This window comes from Neltuma alba, unplaced genomic scaffold (genome assembly GCF_004799145.2).
Source record: "Neltuma alba isolate B1F8T4 unplaced genomic scaffold, ASM479914v2 tig00012112_pilon, whole genome shotgun sequence".
Lineage (NCBI taxonomy): Eukaryota > Viridiplantae > Streptophyta > Magnoliopsida > Fabales > Fabaceae > Neltuma > Neltuma alba.
In genome coordinates this window covers 5,294-27,386 of record NW_021636664.1, presented here as the reverse complement: position 1 = coordinate 27,386, position 22,093 = coordinate 5,294, and the positions used below count along the sequence as shown (strand labels likewise).

Below are 22,093 nucleotides of genomic sequence, written 5' to 3'. Positions count from 1 at the left end.
ACGTTGACCTTTAATATTTTTAATAGTAGCGAGCAATATTGCTATAATTTTAAACTTTCAGGGCAAATTCACTCCTAAAAACACTTTCAGATACCTAGTGCTCCTAAGTAAAAACTTTTGGAATAAATTTGTACCTTAATCCAATGTATTTTTATCAATTTTATCCCTAATTAACTGTATTATTTTTTTCCATACATCTCTTTCATAGTTTTTTGTTACTACTTATCTCTCACACCTACCCTCTTACTTTTAACCAATATTAATAGATTCTTTAAACCAAACAATTCGATTAATTGGATATTATAAAAAGAACAGAAAGTAATAGCATATGGGATATTGGTTTTTCAAAGGGAAAAGAGAACAAAGGTGATTTTTAAAAATAAAAAATTTTGAGTCAGAATTAATGGATTATAAACCTCTCATTGATTGATACATACTGGTGATAATGTTAATAAGAAGTCCTGTCGACAAAACAAATTGTTCATATTGCATTCGGTCATTACATGCATATCTTTGCATTCGTTTGTCATTAAATGCCCCATAATTTTGGTTCTGCCACTTGCAAGCCAATAATATTCTACTCGAATACATCATTAATGAAGCATGGAGCATTATTATTATTATTATTATTATTATTATTATTATTATTATTATTATTAGTAGTAGTAGTAGTAGTAGTAGTAGTAGTAGTACAAGATGGATTGTCAAATGTCAATATTCACTTTGGGATCGCATCGAACATTTTTAAAGTTTTCTTTTCTTTTCTTTTCGATAAAATTTAATTCAAAATAACGGCTGAATTATTTTTCTTTTAATTAAGAGGAGAAAATTCCTGTTCTGTCTGCTACTATGTGAAAATGGTTAAATATTTCAATAACGAGACATTGTTTATATATTTTTTTATATAAAAACACTTAAATTAAAACATTTTATTTATTTGGAAAGTTATAATATATAATAAAACAATCTTTTGGATAAAGAAACAATGGAGTTAATTTTTACACCACTCTAATTCTTATTATAAGCCACTTGTAACTCATTTTGACATCCCAATGAATGCATTAAATTGATAAAATTTTTCAAATTGACCCCTATTAAATTTTTATTATCTCTCTGAATTTACAAATCATTATCACCTCTCACAAGTCACACTCACATCTTTTTTTCGTCTTTCCAATAAAAATTAAATTAGGTAAAATTGAAAAACGATCATAAAATACTTTATGAGTAAGTGACTTATATTTAGGATGATACATTCCCAACAAGTAACTCGCAATAAAATATAGAGTGGTATGCATATTACCGAAACAAAATGAGGATGATCCCTATGCCATGTCTATATCCTCCCATGCCGACCATTATCCATCACTAAATGCCAATCTAATTCCTAGCTTTTAAGTGCTATTTGGTACAAAAAATTGAAAATGAGGGATAGGAATTAGAATTAAGATTGAGAAATAGTATTTAACATGAGAGATTGCTTGTTATATAAGATTAGACAAATCTATATATGTGGGATTAAGAAATACCATGGGAGGAAGTGGTATTCCCCAATCCTACTTCTATGGGTTTGCCTAATTCTATATAATAAATAATTATTCATGTTAAATACTTTTTTAGTAATTTTTTTTCAATGTCAATCCTAGTCTTTATTCCTTATTTTTAATGTTTCGTACCAAATAGAATCTTAGAAAGCAATAAGATGTCCCTGGCTAATGTCCGTGGCTAGGTTTCTCGCTATGATCTTTCTAGACAGAAAAGAAAAATAAAGGGAAAATCACACTAAGAGGCCCCCGAAATAACAAGTAACAAAATGCACGTCTGAATAAAGAAAATTGCTTAGATAAACCCTGTCCCAAATAGGAATTATGAAACTTCACTCTCCGACTCCTGTCCCTCTTCCTTTCTTACGGTGACAAAGGTAAGTGATAACAAGAACGACAGTGATAAGTGAATGAAAGAAGCTGACGATGGGCGAATAAGCAATGGCAATGTGGCAACGGCGATTGTTTTGGGTTTGATTTTTCCTCCCCGACTCGTCTTCCTCTTCCTTGGATTTCTAGTTTTTGTTCTGGTCTTTGAAAACATCTTGCTTTCCGCCCTCAATTTCGTTTTCTGGTTCTTGAAAGGGTCACTTGATTGTTCTAGGTTCGATTTTTGTTTGTTCGTTTTTTAGTTTAAATATTTGCTCTGGGTTTTGGGATGTGGTTCTACCATCAAGTTTCAAAATTTCCAGCAGTGGAGGGTTTAAGGGACACTGAGGACGTTGCTGATGGTGGTTCTGGCGGTGGAGAGGAGTGCTCCTCCCTTCTGATACGAGCCAACGAGGTAAGAGATGACGCAGAGGATGACGACGAAGGTGGGAGTAGAATGAGATGTGAAGTGTTCGACGAAATGTGTGTGTGAAGATGATTAATTAGGTGGGGACTATGTCTTGGAAAAGCGTGGGGGGCCAATGGATTGCATTTATTGGGTTTCTTCTTTGTCGAAGTGAGAGTATATCCTATTATTCTTCATTCATTTTCTTTTCTTTTTCTCGGACCCAAATATTACAACAAAGAAAATATCTTAGTTTTTCTGAAATTTTCGGCAATTATTTTGATTGAAGTAAAAAGACCTTGGAGCTTTTGTTCATAGACAGAGGCTGCATCATGCCCATCTAAGATATATCTTAAGATTATGATGATCTGATACGAACAAAAAAGGTATTCTATTAATAAAAAATATGCACAATAAACATGTTGCAGATTATATTTCATTTTAATTCTAAAAGAATACCAAGAGTGACATGAGTAATATACCATTTTATTTTAATGGGTTGTTGTTTCTAATTGTGGAGAGTTGTTATTTTGAATATTTAAACTGTAGTTTTTAATACTATACTTAACTTGTTATTTAGAAAAATTAACTTGTTATTTTCAAAATTTAACTTGTTTTTATGGAATGGTTCACTTATTTAAAGCAATGAACTTGTTACTTCACTTGTTATTTACAACAGTGATCTTGTTAATTTCCATATTCAATCTTGTTATTTGGAATAGTTGTTATTGGTAGGGTTGCAATTTGTTATACTTCACTTGTTATTTACAACAGTAAACATGTTATTTCCATATTCAGTGTTTAAGAAAATTAATATAAAATTGGTTAAATTTATCTAATCATATTATGTTTAATGCAAATTTATGCCCTAAAATAAGTTAATGTTGATAGATTTGTAAGACTTTTTATTTCTTAATGAAGACTTGTTATTGGCAATTAAATAGTGAAAATAATGCCATTTTCTGCTAAAACTTAAATTAATATGAATAGTTTTTCAGTACTTACTATTTTCCATACTAGACTTGTCATTAGCAATTAAATTATAAAAATAATACCAATTTCTATTAAAACTTAAGTTAATGTCAATATCTTTTTGACAATTATTATTTTCCATACTACACTTGTCATTAGCAACTAAATTATGAAAATAATGTCAATTTTTACTAAAACTTAAGTTAATACCAATAGCTTTTCAATACTTGTCATTTCTCATACTGGATTTGTCATTAATAATTAAATTGTAGAAATAAAGTTAATTTCTGTCAAAACTTAAGTTAATGTCAATAGCTTTTTAACATTTGTTATTTCCTATACTATACTTGTCATTGACAACTAAGTTGTGAAAATAATGCAAATTTATGCTAGAATTTAAGTTAATGCCAATAGCTTTGCAAGTTGAAATAAAAAATAACAAGTCTAGAAAAAAAAATTACATTCAGGCAAAAAAAATTACAAATAAGAAATAGAGAGCTACAAATCTAAATTACAGTGACCATATAGAGGTTAGATTCACAGGCTGAATGCAGGAGTTTCATACTTTGTAGCTAAATAAGTGGATAACATTGAACTAAGATTATATTTTGAGTTTAAAAGGTAAGGAGAAGCCCATCCACTGTGCATATTTTATAATTTATAGTTTATTATACTTTTTATAAATTGAGAAAAAAGTATTTTATAATGTGTTATACTATTTATAATTTATAAAAAATATCTTTAATATGCTTAATTTTAACTAATTTTTTTTAATCTATATATCTATACAACTCATTATAAATTAACAAAAATGATCATTTATAATGATTTATGCTATTTATAATGTATAAAGAGTATATTTAATCTATTTAATTTTAACTAAAAAATAATTTTTTAATCTATATATCTATACAACTGATAATAAATTTAAAGTAATTTTTATAAATCAACCAAAAAGTATTTTGTAATGGGTTATACTATTTATAATCCATAATAAGTATTTCTAATCTATTTAATTTTAATAAAAAATTTTAATCTTTATATCGATAAAACTCATTATAAATTAAAATATCTTTATGAGTTATAAATAGTGTAACTCATTATAGATTAAAAATACTTTTTGATTGTTTAAAAAATTAATTTAATAATATAAAATTTATTTTTAAACAATCAAAAATTATTTTTAATTATAAATTAGAGATAAATTTCTTTTTATAAATTTTTAATTACAAAAATTTATCAAAATAAATTACAAATAATTTTTAATTTATTTTGATACATTTATACTTTTTGGTTAATTAAAATAATTTTTTTTAATTTATGAAAAGTATTTTTAAATTTATAGTGATTGAACAAATTTCTAAATTAATTATTAAAATGATCTCAAATTTATCCTAATAACATAAATTTACAAGTTGAATTACGATGAAGAGAAGAAGGAAAGAGGACAAGATGACATGGAAAAAAGAGAAAAAGTGGAGGGTATTTTCATCTTTTCAGCTTAATCTCATAATTTCAGCTTAAGACTCGGTCATTTCAAACAATTTAGCTTATTTGAGTACTCATTTTGGCTATTTTATATGTTAAAGGGCTTTTTAATGCAATTTTCCCAAAGATAAATTGTATTTTTCTAGCAGCGACGGTGCGTGATCCGAATTGTGTTCAGGCCCCAAATGGAAGGAAATTCATCTAACATGATACGTATATGTTTGCACTAGATCATCTAGCATGATATATATATATATATATATTTGAAAGTCATATTTTTATATGGAACTATTTGGTAATTATTACTGACTATTTTTTTAAGCACAAATATCTTTTGTGAGATATTTTATTATTATTAAAACTATTTAGATATCTAATTAGAAGATTAATAAAATATTCAGAGTGCAGCCTGGGGTCAAATAAGGTCCAAGCCCAATAGAGTTATTAATTTCAGTCAATATTTGTATTTGCTCTAATGGTGAGAAATATAATTAGGTTTTTTTTTATGGCTAAAAAGATTGAGCGATACATTCAGAGAGTAAAAACCCTATATGCTTTTTTGAGGTTCCCTAATTGGTGACAGCTAGTTCAGTTGCCATCATTGTGCTTTTTTGCCAGTCAGAAGAGACCTAAACAATTGTTTTCTTCTAACTCCAATTCCATTTTGTAGTTCTCATCTCCTATCTTAGATCCTGAGATCAAGTAAGCAAAAGTAGGGGTGCTCATGGGACGGGACAAGACAAGGATGATCCTGTCCCAGTCCCGTCTTGATAATGGGGACGGGACAGCTTTCCCGTCCCATATCCCGTCCCGTCCCAATAGCGTTCCGTCCCAACATAACTGGGACAGGACAGGAACGTCCCATCTCTTTTTTTGTAATTTTTAAATTTTTTTAATTTGAAAACTAACTATACAAGAAATGTAAAAACTTATAATAAAAACTCTGTGTGGAAAATAGATAAAAATGACAAAATACTAACAAAGAAAAATATTTTTTGTAATCATGAGAGATAAAAAATAAACAAACCTAAAATATTTACTACAAAGAATATCATGTAACTCATACAAAAACAACTTAAAAACAAATAAAAAATAATAATTGATAAATATCATTACCAAAATACTATTACAATGGTAAATAAAATAAATATATAACAACTAAAAATAAAGATATTATATCGGGACGGGACACTCCCGTCCCGCGTCCCGTCCCGTCCTGAAACAATTTCGTCCCGTCCCAAAAGCTTTCGGGACAGGGCTGTCCCGTTCCAAAATGACTAGGACAGGGATGAGATACAGTTGAACACCCCTAAGCAAAAGCTATGGCAAGAAGTAACTTTAAAGTCTTCCGCTATATTCTTATAAGCAGATTCATATTTGTATTATTTGGTTTATATACATTTGCATATATATATTTGAATCTTTCTTACATGTGGCATCAGAGCTAGGTTAGGTTCTTCTCTACCTACTTTTGTTTAATTTAATACATTTTATTTCATTTTATAATTCAAAAGGCACAACTGGAGAGCAATTTAATTTATCTAGAAATTAAATATCTCACATTTGCATATCTATTTGAATCTATCTTAAATCTTTTTATTAGAGGTAATTTTATTTGAGACACCGTTGGATATAAATATGGATATCTCTCCTAGCAAATACTTGAATATTGATTCATCATGTTGTGAAGTACTAGCCCGCCTGAAACTAACCATGATTGATCAATCAAGTTTGATGAAAATAAGCCCAAAGGGACAGCTAAATCTCAAAAGACTAGTCTACTAAGAGGAAAAGCCCCTGAACTTATAAACCCTGCAATACTTATGAGATTTCCCAATGTATGACTCATAACAGGGCACCTTCCTAAAGAGCTAATGTTCTTGGCAGCTCTATTTCATAGCACTTCATTCGGTCTTCTTACTGGTCAGAACTCTCCGTAGGTAGCCCTCTCTAATTGGCCAACTTTTAATGAAAGCTCCAATGTGATGAGCATAAGCCTAGAAGGAGAGCCTAATCCCAAAAGACTAACCTATTAAGGGAGGGAGTTCTTTGAATTTATAAACCCTGCAACACTTGTGGGATTTTCCAACTTGGAACTCATAACATCAAGCCATTTCATTCAAATATGAATTGTATTCTGTTTTAATTTCATGGGTCATTAATATTTTCAACGGTGTCAACCAGAATAAGAACAAAAATAAGAAGTCAGATGAAGATCAACTTGAGAATTTTATAGCGCAGCTTAGATAAGATTTATAATTAATGGAAAACTTACTTCCTAACTCCCAACTACATGAAGGCTTTCATGGCCCTTCTTCACGAGGGAGTGTGTGTGTATATAGAGTACACGACTGGTTATCAGCCATCACACATCCTTTCGTTGTAAGAAATTCATCAAATGGCTTTAAAGTTACCCTTTCTTATTCTTCTTGCTTTCTTTACTCTTTCAATACTCCTTATCACCTCTGAGGTAGCAGCTAGGGACTTGCCTGAGTCTTCCTTTAATCATGGTGAGTTCGAGCATTTAAAATCTCTTTTGCACTTTATGGCATAAGATTCACCTCACATACTTACATCATCATAAAATCACTTGAAATAAGCTAATCTGAATACCAAAGAGGTTACAATAATGTTGTTGTTTCCTCAACATTTCAAGTAAACAAATTTTATATTTAGTTTCTTATATTGTATCATCACTTTTAATGTTCACATTTAAAATTTGTATTTTTCCTCTTCTAGAACACGCATACACACACACGTGTTATTGCTGCATCATAAATAGCTCTTTTACCTTGTGTCTTTATTTACTACGTGTAATAGCATGGCATGGCTTCATGAAATGTATGAAAAAGCTGTTACACTACCTCCGGTACTTAATATAAGATCTCGTTTGAGTTTTATTTTGGTCCTCAATATAAGACCCTAATTCACTATGTCTCTAATATTTATTCATTTTTTTCCAAGATAATCCTTCAGATAATGGTAGTTCTAGCTAATACACTTGATTAGCAAGGATATTTTAGAAGAGACAACACCTATTTATAACAGATAACTAATTTAATTTTTTTCCTTAATCTCCTCAAATTAGTCAACTAGCTCATTAGGACCGGAGGTAGTATTATTTATTCTAATCATGCAAGTGTTTCTTCAATTTATATATCTGCAGCTGAGATAGAGACGACAATGAAACATGGAGAGGTAGATGATGCCAAATACGGTTATGGAGGTTACCCAGGGCGTGGTGGGTATTATGGTGGTGGTTATCCTGGCCGTGGTGGCTATGGCGGTGGCTATCCTGGTCGTGGCGGCTATGGAGGTGGTTACCCAGGCCGTGGCGGCTATGGTGGTGGCTATCGAGGAGGATATTGCTGATATGGATGCTATGGCGGATGGTATGGAGGAAGCTCCAGAAGATGCTGTTATTACGCTGGTGAAGTTGTGGGTGCACAACCAAACACTGAAACTCATAACTAAGACATACAACTATGTGTTTCTTTTGTGTTAATATAAAAGTTTGTTTTTATGTTAGTCGTGAGACCATTAGGTGCGTATGCTTGGGTTCCATTCTCTTTCGGGAATGGAGTTTCAGGCCTCACGTCAAAGTTTAATGAGTCTGCCATCTCTACGTAAAGTAATTGTAGTATTTGTATAATATGTGTGAGAGATTGCTTTTATTAGCAATCTAAAATGGAAGATATGATAATAATTGGGAGGTTTTCGTTCCTCATCACTATGCATTCACTAAATTGTTATCTGATCCATAAGTGTATATTATCTTATGGTAATGGCGACATCGTTAAGAATGGTAATGAGGTTGGCTATCATAAATGGATCGAGGAAATATTCACCATGGCAATAAAACCCTACTCAAGTATGTCAATCAAACTACCTAGTGAACTAGTCCTCTGGGTAGTTTGGTTAACAGTTTTGGAGAGTTAACCGAGTTGAATTTTATATTATTTTATCTCTTTATTGAATCAGAAACGGGTAACTTTGAGTTTTAAAGAAGTAGCAATATGTTAGATTTGTGTTTTGGTGATTTTGCTTTGTTGGATTATATAGAGTTTATACCATTTACTTGTGAATTAATGTCTTTTTATTTTAATATTACTCTTTTTAAAGTTATATATGAATATAATTGTATATTTTAATTATATTTTTTTATCAGTCATGCTTGTGTTGACTCCAATTTAACCATAACTAAACCACTGATCTTTAAATCACTGTGTCAATTAGCTTAGCCGAACCCGGGTAGCTTCTTGTTATTTAGAATTCATGAAGAGAGTATTCCAAACCAAACCTTGTTCTTAAAAAGACTTCAGTTTCTTTTCAATAATACATAAAAATCACTCCTCATGTTTGAAAAATCTGTCGTTTCCTATCATGCCAGAAGAATTATTAAATAGTCGAAACTATAATAAAATTTAATCATTTTCTTATCAATATAACATTATGCTACTTTTATCTTTAATATAAGAGTTATTTGACTAATTTGTATAGATTAAGTAAGTTAGTTATCGGTAATAAATAAATATTATCGTTTTTAGAATACTCTTACTAAGTATGTATATTAGCTAGAACTACCATTTAATGAAACATTTAATACATGCAACTATTACAAGATCTACTTTGGAAAAAAATGAATAAATATATGAGACAAAATGAATTAGAGTCGTATATTTAAGATCAAATTAAATACCAAATTAGCTCTTATATTATAGATTGAAGGTAGTATTTAATAATTTTGATTGAAATAAATGTTTTTAAAATAGAGGGATAATGTGTATAAGGTAAAAGAGATGGGTGGCGGGAGCATTTTATCTTTTTATAAGCTTCAATTTTGTGAAAAATATTCAGTTTCTATTCATATATTACTTAACAATTTAAGACAATATTAATTACTACTTTTCCAAACATGACCTTTTCATAGTAACCTTAGTTATTTTAGAACACAAATTAATTAATACTTTTCACAGAGATGCATATTCGGAAAGTGGGAATATCCAAAATTTATGTCAGGTTGCCTATATTTATTAGGTCAAGTTTTTTAATCACATTTATTACTTTGCTATTTTTAATTGTTAAAATGTGTATATACCCTTGTAAATTTACCTATGACCGCTTGTATATATTTTTTTTATAAGCTATTATAATATAAATTAAGATTTGGAAATTTTTGTATGGATACTTATTTTCATATTGTTGGTTGTTAAAATACGTATTAAACTTGTAAATTCACATATAAACTTGATCTAATAGATAAAGCAGGTTGACCTAAGTTTTTCCTGTGAAAGTTTTAGTGTAGTAGAAAATTTCCGTAATCCCTATGCAAAAGTCTCAAATTGCATGTAAAGGTGAAATTTCTATAAAGATGTACTTAATAGAAGCCACTGCATATTTGCATGTACTGCTTTTTACAAGACAAGTAAAGCTGAAATTTTTGGTCTCATTTATAAAATATTCCCTATGATTCTTTTATAAGATCCAAATTTTTGAATCCGTTCGGTCCTTTATATATATATATAATCTAGTTTGGGATCATTTGAATATTAAATTTATTTTTACCAATTTTAGCCCTAATTAACAGCATTATCTATCTCTCCAATGCGTGCTCTTTTATATTTTTTCTCACTATTTCTCTCTCTCATCTCCCCACTTATAAATACTATAAACAAGGACATATTTGAAATATATATTTTTTATATACTCCTCTCGGTTCTAAATATAAGACCCATTTTGTAGTATAATTTATACTACAAAATGGATCTTATATTTAGGATCAGAGGGGTATTTATTATTTTTAACATATTGCATTTGGTCATTACATGCATATCGTTACATTCATTTATCATTAAATGCTCAGTCCATAATTTTGGTCCTACCACTTGCAAGCCAATAGTATTATATTATTCAAACACATTATTAATGAAGCCTGGGATTTTATTATTATTATACGATTGATTGTCAATATTGACTTCGGGATCGCATCAAATATTCTTAAAATTTTCTTTTATTTTTGGCAAAATTTAATTCAAAATAACGGCTGAAATATTTTTCTTTTCATGTACAAGAGAAAAATCCTGCTTCGTCTACTATGTGAAAATGGTTAAATATTTCAATAACGAGACATTATTTATACTTTTTTATATAAAAACACTTAAATTAAAACATTTTATTTCTTTGGAAAAGTTATACTCCCTCCGTTCCTTATTATAAGAGACATTTGATGCTTATGGCATGTTCCTATATATAAGAGACACTTACAAGTTGTCTCTACTTTTTTGTGTTGATTTACTATTTTACCCAATTTATTATCTCCAACTCACACTCTCTCTCCCTCCCACTTCTCTTTCTTTGAATAATTTAATTTTTCTCTCTCATACTCTCTCTCCTTATTAATGAGGGTATTTTTGGAAAAAAATTATACTTTTTACACATTAATTGTTCTTAACTAATTTTAACTGTTTTTTTGATCAACGTATTTCGGTTATTTGTCTCTTATAATAAGGAACGGAGGGAGTAATATATAATAATTTTTTTTTGGATAAAAAAATTAAACAACTGGTTTAATTTTTATTTTTTTTATACCACTCCAGTTCTTTTTTTTTTTTTTTTGGGTGTAAGACAATCGAAATCTAATTATAAGTAACTTGTAACTCTTTTTTCATATCCAAATGAATGCATTAAGTTAGTAAATCTCACAAGTCAGACTTTTTTTCTCTTTTCAATAAGAATTAAATTAGGGCAAAATTGAAAAAATGATCATTAAATACTTTACAAATGACTTATATTTATAGGACAAATATTTCCCCAACAAGTAACTTACAACTAAACAAGGATGATCCCTGTGCCATGTATACATCCTTCAGATTGGAAGGCTATTATTCCCATGCGGACCATTGTCCATCGCTAAATGCCAATCTAATTCTTAACTTTTAGAAAGCAATAAGATGTCCTCACTAATGTTCGTGGCTAAGTTTCTCATTAATTTGATCTTTTTTGACAGAAATAAAAGATAAATTGTATTTTTCTAGTAGTGATGGTACGTGATCCGAATTGTGTTCAGGCTCCAAATGGAAGGAAATCCATCTAACATGAGATGTATATATTTGAACGCCATATTTTTTATATAGAACTATTTGGTAATTATTGCTAACTATATTTTTTTTCGCTAGGCACAACTATCCTCCTATATATTGAAAACTATCATGTTAGAAGCACTGTAAAGACACTAAATGTGGATACCTCTCCTTAGGGGTGTGCATGAGGCCCGCATGCCCAATAAGCCCGCCCGAGCCCGCAAGAAAAGCGCCTAGCCCAGCCCAGTAAAAAGCTGCCCAAGCAAAAATGGGCATCTTCGGGCTGGGCTGATTCACGGGCAGGGCAGGGCCGCGGGCAGGGTATGCTGCCCTGCCCATTTGGCCCTGCCCGAAAAAATATATAATTATATATATAAGATAATATTATTTTAAGCAATTATCTCTTTTGTTTTGGCCAAAAAAATTAGGTAAAATTAGAAAAAATGAAAGGAACATAAAATTATAATTATATAAAAGAGCTAAATATCAAAATATAAGATTCAATATGCTAAATTACTCCAAGTCAAATTTCTTTTTTTTTCTCTTACATCCAATTTTTTAAAACAAAAAAAAATAAAAATAAAACCACCTTTCAAATTTTGTGCTTTCACATGATTATAAAAATCTGCCAACTATATGAATAAACTAAGGAATTGAACTACTGATTTAGCTTGATTATTAAATGTTCTAATTATTAAATTTTTTTTTTTTACCTCCCATAAGAAATTGAAAGTTGAAGAACAAGACTACATAGGCCTTATATATATATGAGTGATAGACTCATTCGTGATAATTTTTTTCCTCTCACTTGTCTCAAAACACGATAATTGAATTTTTTTTCTACATACGATATAAGGCATGGTGTCATTACGCTGGGCAGAAAAGCCCGCCCTGCCCAGCCCGTCCTTGCCCTGCCCAAAATGGTTAGGGCTTCTACTGGGCAGGGCCGGGCAGCGGGCTGCAAAACGCAGCCCGCTCATCTTTCGGGCTGGGCATCGGGCAAGGGGTTTGCCCTGCCCAGCCCTGCCCATGTGCAGCCCTACCTCTCCTAACAGAAATTCAAATTTTGATTTATCACATTATGAGGGACTTGTCCCTTCTGCTAGATACAATCTCCCATCATAACATGTGACCAATATAAGAGGGCAACTCTCCTTATAACACAGTATTTTTAGTCTCTAAAAATTTGAGTACTTGATCTTATTTAAAAGATGCGTCTTTTCCACTTGACTAACCACGACTGATCAATCAAGCCATTTCATGCAAATATGAATATTATTCTGTTTGAATTTCATGGGCCATTAATTCTTTCAACATTGTCAACCAGAATAAGAACAAAAAATAAAAAGTCAGAGATGAAGATCAAGTTGGGAATTTTATGGCATATATAGCTTGGATAAGGTTTATATTAATTAATGGAAAACTTACTTCCTAACTCCCAACTACATGCGTGCCCTTCATAGCTCTTCCTTAACGTGGGACTGTATTTATATATAGAGTACACGAATAGTTATCAACCATCACACATCCTTTAGTTGTAAGAAACTCATCAAATGGCTTTCAAGTTGCCCTTTCTTATTCTTCTTGCTTTCTTTGCTCTTTCAGTACTCCTTATCTCCTCTGAGGTAGCAGCTAGGGACTTGCCTAGGTCTTCCTCAAATCATGGTGAGTTCGAGCATTTAACATCTCTTTTGCATTTATGAAACCAAACTCTTCTCATATACTTACATTGTATCACGTAAAATCACTTAAAATAAGCTAATTCTAATAACAAAGACGTTATAGGAATGTTGTGTTTTCTCAACATTTTCAAGTGAATAAATTTTATATTAATTTTAATTTCTTATATTGTATCATCACTTTTAACGTTCAGAGTTAAAATTTATATTTTTCTTCTTCTAGAACACACACACACACGTTGTTTTACAGCATCATACATAGCACTTTTACTACGAGTAACAACATGGCATGGCTTCATAAAACATATGAAAAAACTCCCATAGTATATAGTCTAAAAATGCAAGTGTTTACTCAATTTATATATCTGCAGCTGAGGCAGAGACAATGAAACATGGAGAGGTAGATAATGCTAAATACGGTTATGGAGGTTACCTAGGGCGTGGTGGGTATTATGGCGGTGGTTATCCTGGCCGTGGTGGCTATGGCGGTGGCTATCCTGGTCTTGGCGGCTACAGAGGTGGATACCCAGGCCGTGGCGGCTATGGTGGTGGCTATCGAGGAGGATATTGCCGATATGGATGCTGTGGCGGATGGTACGAAGGAAGCTGCAGAAGATGCTGTTATTACACTGGTGAAGCTGTGGATGCACAACCAAATACTGAAACTCATAGCTAAGACATACAACTATGTGTTTCTTTTGTGTCACTATAGAAGTTTGTTTTTATGTTAGTCGTGGGACCATTCTCTCTTGGGAATGGAGTTTCAGGTCTCACGTCGAAGTTTAATGAGTGTGCCATCTCTACGTAAAGTATTTGTATAATATGTGTGAGAGATTGCTTTTAGCAATCTATAATGAAAGATATGATAATAAGTGGGAGGTTTCCCTTCCTCATCACTAGGCATGCACTAAATTGTTATCAATAATTGCATATTATCCTATGGCCATGTTTGGTACGCAGCACTGGAGGCACGGGACAGGGGTTGGGATAGGAAATCAGTCAAATAAGCATGTTTGGTAAGTGGTATTAAAGAAGCCCAAGGACTGCACATTACCACATAGGTGGGATTGGGCAAACCCACCTCCCCCCTGGTATTGCATTTTAAAACCTGGGATTAAAAATTTTGAAGACAAAAATATCCTCACTTCTAATAAATTTTGGACAAGTTTAACCTTCTTACATTTTCCCTAATTTATTCTTCTCTTGCATCGTTCTGAAATATTTTGCTGACCTCCATAGCCATCTTCACACACACTCTCGACCATCGCTCGTGCCGTCGCCCTCGGAGTTGCTCCCGGTCACTCTCTTTGTACAATCCTCTTCAACGACTAGTAAGATAAACTCTATCCCTGTTTTTTTTTTGGCTTCCATCATCAATTTTTTTTTTCAATCTTCTTTGATTGACAAATTCTTTGCCAGCCATATTCAGTAACGGTTGACTTGTTAAAGCCATTGTTGTTGGTCGAAGAATTATATATGATTAAGAGAAGATGATGAAGAATATGATTACATATATGTTATTTATGTAAAATCTTAAGATGATCTAGCCAATCGATTTCATCTCCAAGTCGTTTTGTTCTATTAGGTATTGATTGATAAATCTAATATTGCAACTTGATGCAAACTCATAGCTAACGTTCTCTTCATATTTCTTCTTATTGTGATATTTCGATTGTTGCAATTTAATTAACCATTAGAAGGCTTTATAATTCTAATTGTTAAGCCCAGTTAGATCCACCTTGAATACATAGATACGGCTTGTTTCTCCAACCACACTAATCTTATTTCCTCCGTTTTCTAATCCCTTTGATGTTCTTTTCTTCCTGACTTTTCATTTAGCCCTTTCTTTTAGTCTCTTACATCGCCGTTCACATATATACAAGCCGAATTTTTATTTTGTTTTCTTTTGAGGCTTGCTGGAGAATTCTGAGAGAACATTCCATGGATTTTCAACGTCTCTCTGCACTTATTTCAGTGCGCATGTATATAGCATATCTCTACATCCTTTCACAATAGTACTCTGCATATATTCTTAGCTCATGTTACAGATAATCATAAACATATATATATATATATATATATATCAAAGTCATATTTTCAATTCAAATCATGTGACATCGTATCCTTGTGATTTGAAGATCAAGAGAAAATTTAGAACAGATCGACCTGCAATCTACGAAAAATAAATCAACATACATTTAGGAAAAATACATGTTTGACAATCTACATAGTACTTACGTACTATTAACTAATATTATACTATGAAAAACAGATTTTCTGTGAAGGTTACAAAGTGCTGTGTGTCTCTTTTATCAGAGCAAATATTTACTGGATCCTTGAAGCTTTAACTCTTTACACTGCATTATACATCTATTGGGACATACAAGTGCTCTCTTACAAAGTTCTTTACCTTATATTGTTGAATGGTCTTTTACAAGTGTCTTTTTTTTTTTTTAATTTAGATGGTCTTTGTCCAAAAAGAAAAATATAGTTGAATGAGGCTAAACTCAGTCAATGATTATAATTTATACATGTTAAACAAAATTTTTATGACTCTACATAATTGGTTATACAGTTATGGCACTATCAGAAGAAAAGAGAGAACTATTACGTTTGTTGCTTTTGTGGGTGAGCATGCTAAGGCAATGGAGGGGTTTTTTTATGTGCGTGCATGACTATCATATCAAGAAGGCGAAGAATTAGACACATACCTTACAAAATGGACTTTATTGTTAAGAGATCTTATCTAAAAGGATTGGTGTGTAGTAGTGATGTAGCATGTTACAACCTACTTAGAATGAATAGGACAACATTTGATAAGTTATGTTTATTACTAAGGGATGTGGGTGGTTTGAAGCCTAGTAAGAATATGCTTGTAGATGAGCAAGTTGCAATATTTTTACACATATTAGCACATCATGTGAAGAATAGAGTAATACAGTACAATTTTGGTAGATCTGGAGAAACTATTAGTAGGTATTTTAACTTAGTACTCAGTGGTATGATGAGACTTGGAGATATGTTATGGAAGAGACCAGAACCTGTGCTGGAAGATTCAAATGATGATAAGTGGAAGTGGTTCAAGGTAAATATACATGTTATATCCTCGTTATTGATTTTTAAGGATATGTGTAAAGTGTGTAATATTTATTTTCTTTGTTTCAGCGTTGTTTAGGTGCATTGGATGGAATTCACATTAAGTTGAGAGTTCCTTCTATTGACAAAGCTAGATACCGGAATAGGAACGGGGAGATTACAACAAATGTGTTAGGTGTTTGCTCACAAGACGGGTATTTCATATATGTTCTGCCTGGGTGGGAAGGATTTGCAGCAGATGGACGTGTTCTTCGTGACGCCATTAGTAGGAGGAATGGCTTGAGAGTTCCACAAGGTCATTATTACTTAGTTGATGCTGGGTATACCAATTGCGAAGGATTTCTTGCACCATACAGAGGACAAAGATATCATTTAAGTGAATGGAGAGATGGACGACATCCTAGAAATGCACGAGAGTACTTTAACATGAGGCACTCTTCTGCAAGAAATGTAATTGAGAGGTGTTTTGGAGTTTTGAAGTTAAGATGGGCTATTCTAAGAAGCCCATCGTTTTATCCTATTAGAACATACAACTGAGTAATAATTGCTTGCTGCTTATTGCACAACTTAATTCGACAAGAAGGTATAGATCCTCTAGAATATGAAGTTGAAGAAATGGAAGTTCATGTGGGCGGGGTGGAGAACCCTCCAATTCTAAACATAGATGCATCTGATGAATGGGATGCCTTTAGGAACAATCTTGCCAATGAAATGTTCAACACTTTTACTGCTAATAGAACAGCTACATGAAAGAATTACTTAATTTGGAAGTTGTTGTTGTTTTTTGGTTTGTGACTCTTTTCCATGTGTAATGTTGTAACTTTATCTATGGCATGTGTGCTATTGTAACTTTATCTATGCCTTTTGTGCTATTGTAACTTTATTTATGCTGTGATTTAGTTTATGACTCTTTGCCATGTGTACTATTGCTACTTTATGGTATGAAGCTTCTTGGTTGCATTAATTTTATGTGAGGTTCTAACGTAATTTTAAATTATAGTGTGTGGACACCTGAGGAGGATGAGCTACTAATCCAGTGCATGATGATACTACATGATAAGGGTGAACTTGTTTCTGAAAATGGTCTTAGGCCTCGTGTCTTGAACCAATTACAAGACATGCTTCATGGTCTTATACCTGGATGTAGTTTAAAGGCCCATCCTCACATCCAATCTAGGATTAAGAAGCTTAAAACTAACTATGGTGTTATTTCTGACCTTCTGAAATTATCTGGTTTTGGTTGGGATAGCGAGAAGAAATGTGTGACAGCTCCAAAGGCAGTATGGGATGAGCTTATCAAGGTAAATCTAATTATTTATCATGTATGGATATCTGGTTTTGATTAGATGTAAAAAAATGGTTGGAAAATTCACTTATCTAGTTTTGCATTGTCATTTTTATGTCTATTATATTTGATTTCATGGAAATAGGTGAACAAGGATGCTGCTAGGTTTAGGAATAAGTCCTTCCCTCATTATGAAGAGCTTCATGATATCTATGGGAAGGACAGGGCAACTAGGAAGGATGCTCAAGCTTGTGAAGATGTAATTGAAGAGATAGATGATCAGAATGGTGTAGACAATTCAACATTTGAGACTAATCTTGAGGCTGACATGGATATCTCTCATGGAAATATTCCACCACCAAATAACAGTCCACTAGAAACTGAAACTGATAACTCTCCATCTGAGGCAAGTTCTGGGTTGAAAAAACGCAAGCGCAAAAGCATTGATCGTGACGATGTGCTTATCCTTGGAATGGAGAAATTTGCTAATTCATTGGCTGAAGGTTTTAACGAAGCAAGTGAGCGATTAGGAATGCATATTGACAGGGTTGATCGTGAGAAGCGCCTGGATGGGATGAGGGAGTCGCTCTATGGTGAGCTTTTGAAGGTTGAAGGACTTTCTCATCAAGAGCGTCTTTCGGCCTATGTTAAGATTATTTCTGATGAGAGCATACTAGTTGGATTCTATGCCATGCCTCAAGATGCAAAAGCAGATTTGGTCCGCCAAATAAATGCATAGGCTATGATGGATCTTTTTTTTTTTGGGATATTTCTTATTTTGATGGATCTAGCTGACATGGATATTCCTTCTTTAACAGATATTTTGTTTCAGACCTTTCTCATTTTGATGGATCTTTTGTTTAAGATATTCGATGGTTTGATAGATATTTTGTTTCGGATCCTGCTTATTTTGGTGAATATTTTATTTTAGATATTACATTGTTTGATGTGTATTTTGTCTAAAATATTCTTTATTTTGATGGGTATTTTGTTTTACATATTTTGTCTAAAAAAACCCACTTTTGCTAATGTTTAATTTTTATGAGCCGTTGATTAGCAATTCTTTATTGTCATTTTTAAAGAACCCACAATTCTTTATCTTTATTGGTTGATGGAAGAAATTATGGTTCGATTGTTCTCTTTAACTCAATTCATGTGCGTGGACGAGGCAAAGTGAAATACGATGGTTTTTGAGAAGTTACTAATGATTTTTTAACTATTCAATTTAATTACTATTGATTTTTTATTACTTTTTTATATATAAATTTGCTAGAATATGATGGAAAACCATTTCTGATTTTTAAAATTTAATTATTATTTATTTATTGTTATAACTAGAGGCAAAATTTAATGCATTTATTTTTTGGGGTAAAAAAGTTTCCTTTTTATCCAAAAAAGAGTGCACAAGGTTGGAGTCTCAAGTCCTCAAATAGTGTAAGGGGTATTCTGGTCTTTTAATCTTATATATTTTATTATACAATAAAATGGATGTGTGTATTCCTTCCTAATATTATCTCGTACCAAGCATAAAATAAAAGCCTCATTCCCAATCCCATTACCATTACCATTCCCAATCCCAATACCATTCCCATTCCATCAAAAGCCAATCCCACCTACCAAACGAGGCCTATAGTAATAAGAGATCGTTAAGAATGGTATCAAGGTTGCCTATCATAAATCGATCGAGGAAGTATTCACCATGGCAATAAAAGCCAACTCAAGTAGGTCAATCAAACTAATTAATGAACTAGTCCTCTGGTTAGTTTGGGTAACAGTTTTGGAGAGTTAACCGAGTTGAATTTTATATTTTTTTCTCTCTTTATTGATTCAGAAATGACATCGCTTGGAGTTGTAAAGAAGTAGCAGTCTGTTAGATTAATGTTTTGGTAATTTTATTTTGTTGGATTATAGATAGTTTATACCATTTTCTTGTGAATTAATGCATTTTTATTTTGATATTATCTTTTTAAAGTTATGTTTGAATATTTTTGCATATTTTAATCATATTATATTTTTTTTAATCATGCTTGTGTTGACTTCAGTTTAACCATAACTAAACCAATGATCCTTAAATCACTTTCTCAATTAGTTTAACCAAAACTGTTTAGCTTGTTGTTATTTAGAATTCACGAAGAGAGTATTCCAAACCAAACCTTTTTCTTAGAAGACTTTAGTATCTTTTCAATAATCGATAAAAAATTACTCCTCATGTTTGAAACATCTGTAGTTTTCACTCATGCCAAGAATTATTAAATAGTCGACATTATGATAAAATTTAATGATCTTCTTATCAATATACACTTAAATATAATAATTTCAATAAAAATCTATGTTTTCAAAATAGAGGGATATATAATATGTGTAAGATAAGAGAGAAGGCGGGTTGGAGCTTTTTTTTTTTTTTTATATGCTTCAATTTTGTAAAAGAAAAAAATTTGGTCTCTGTTCATATATTAATGAACAATTTAAGACAATATTAATCACTACTTTTCCAAACATGGCCTTTTGATAGTACCCTTAATTATTTTACAACACAAATTAATTAATACTTTTTCATAGAGATGGATTCAAAAAGTGGGAGTATATATACAAAACTTAGATCAGATTGCATATATTTATTAGGTTAAGTTTATTTAATCACATTTGTTACTTTGCTATGGGTAGTTATTAAAATGCGTATAAACACTTATAAATTTATTTATGAATACTTGTAATTTTTTTATAATCTCTTATAATGTAAATTAGGATTTGTAAATTTTTATATAGATATTTATTGTTTTCATATTGTTAGTTATCCCATAGATATTTACTATTTTTATATTGTTAATTGTTAAAATACGTATGTACACTTGTAAATTCACATATAAATTTGATCTAATTGATATAGCAGGTTGACCTAAGTTTTGTCCTGTGAAAAGTTTAGTGTACTAAGAACTTTCTTTAATCCCTTTGCAAAAGTCTTAAATTTCATAATGAAAAACATGACATACTTAGTAGAAAGGGAAAATCACAAATAAAGACTCCTGAATTATTAAAATTACATAGAGATCGCCTGAATAAGCAACATTACCATGAGGGATCAGTCTCATATTGCAAATATGAAATCTTAGTGAAATGTTTGAAATACTCCTCAGCCAAATGACAAGTTAACTATAGGAAATGACAAATTCACTTTAGTGAATGATAATTTCAGTAAACCAAATCACAATTTAGTTGAAGGTATACCAAATGACAAATTGATTAGGGAAAATAACAAGCTTACTTTAGCGAATGACAACTTTAGTAGACCAATCACAACTTGACTGATGGGCATTTCAGACATTTTGCCGAGATTTCATATTTGCAATATGAGATTGGGTCCTTCATGGTAATTTTGATTATTCAGGTGACCTTTGTGTAATTTTGATAATTTGGGGGTTTTATTTGTCATTTTCCCTAATAGAAACCGCTGCAGTTTTGTGGGTGAGCGAAACCACTGCATATTTGCATGTACTGCTCTTGGTCCAATTTACAAGAGAAGTAAAGGTGAAATTTTCGGCCTCATTTATACAATATTTTTTGTTATTCTTTTTATAAGATCTAAATTTTTGAATTCGTTTAGTTCTTTTTATAAAATTTAATTTGAGGTTGGCTGAATATTAAATTCATTTTTATCAATTTCAGCCCTAGTTAACTGCATTATCTTTTTCTCCAGTACATTCTCTTTTATTTTTTTCTCACTATTCCTCTCTCTCCCCCCTCTATCCTCTGATATTTCATTAAAAAAGAGCTACCTTCTTCTAAATAATATAAATAAGGGCGTGTTTAAAAAAATATTTTATTACTTGTACTAATAGATATCTTAAATCATGCAATTCGGTTAATTTATATTATAAAAAGGACTGGAAGTAGTAACACATCGGATATTCGTTTTTAAAGTTAAACAAGAACAAATTGAGGTTGATTTTTCTTTTGTAACCAAAAAAGATGATTTTTCTAAAATTTTCAGTCAGAATTAATGAATTATAAATCTCTCATTGATTGCTACAGGTGATAATGTTACTAATCAGTCCTGCCGACAAATCAAATTGTTCATATTGCATTCGGTCATTACACGCATATCTTTACATTCGTTTTTCATTAAATGCTCCATAATTTTGGTTCTGCCACTCGCAAGCCAATAATATTCTATTATT

At 31.4% G+C, this 22,093-nt stretch overlaps 3 protein-coding genes across 3 annotated transcripts; all 3 read left to right on the top strand.

Moving 5' to 3' along the window:
* The first annotated feature begins 2,202 nt into the window (after positions 1-2,202).
* LOC114722756 (cold and drought-regulated protein CORA-like) lies at positions 2,203-14,213 on the top strand. Its single transcript, XM_028908851.1, has 4 exons — positions 2,203-2,359; positions 7,946-8,125; positions 13,464-13,523; positions 13,909-14,213. The coding sequence occupies exons 1-4, from the start codon at positions 2,203-2,205 to the stop codon at positions 14,211-14,213; spliced, it is 702 nt and encodes a 233-aa protein (XP_028764684.1).
* A 2,328-nt stretch (positions 14,214-16,541) lies between these two features.
* Positions 16,542-17,170, top strand: LOC114722754 (uncharacterized). Its single transcript, XM_028908850.1, has 2 exons — positions 16,542-16,622; positions 16,703-17,170. The coding sequence occupies exons 1-2, from the start codon at positions 16,542-16,544 to the stop codon at positions 17,168-17,170; spliced, it is 549 nt and encodes a 182-aa protein (XP_028764683.1).
* A 78-nt stretch (positions 17,171-17,248) lies between these two features.
* LOC114722753 (uncharacterized protein At2g29880-like) lies at positions 17,249-18,657 on the top strand. The gene is made up of 3 exons (XM_028908849.1): positions 17,249-17,346; positions 17,634-17,934; positions 18,064-18,657. The coding sequence occupies exons 1-3, from the start codon at positions 17,249-17,251 to the stop codon at positions 18,655-18,657; spliced, it is 993 nt and encodes a 330-aa protein (XP_028764682.1).
* The last annotated feature ends 3,436 nt before the right edge of the window (positions 18,658-22,093 follow it).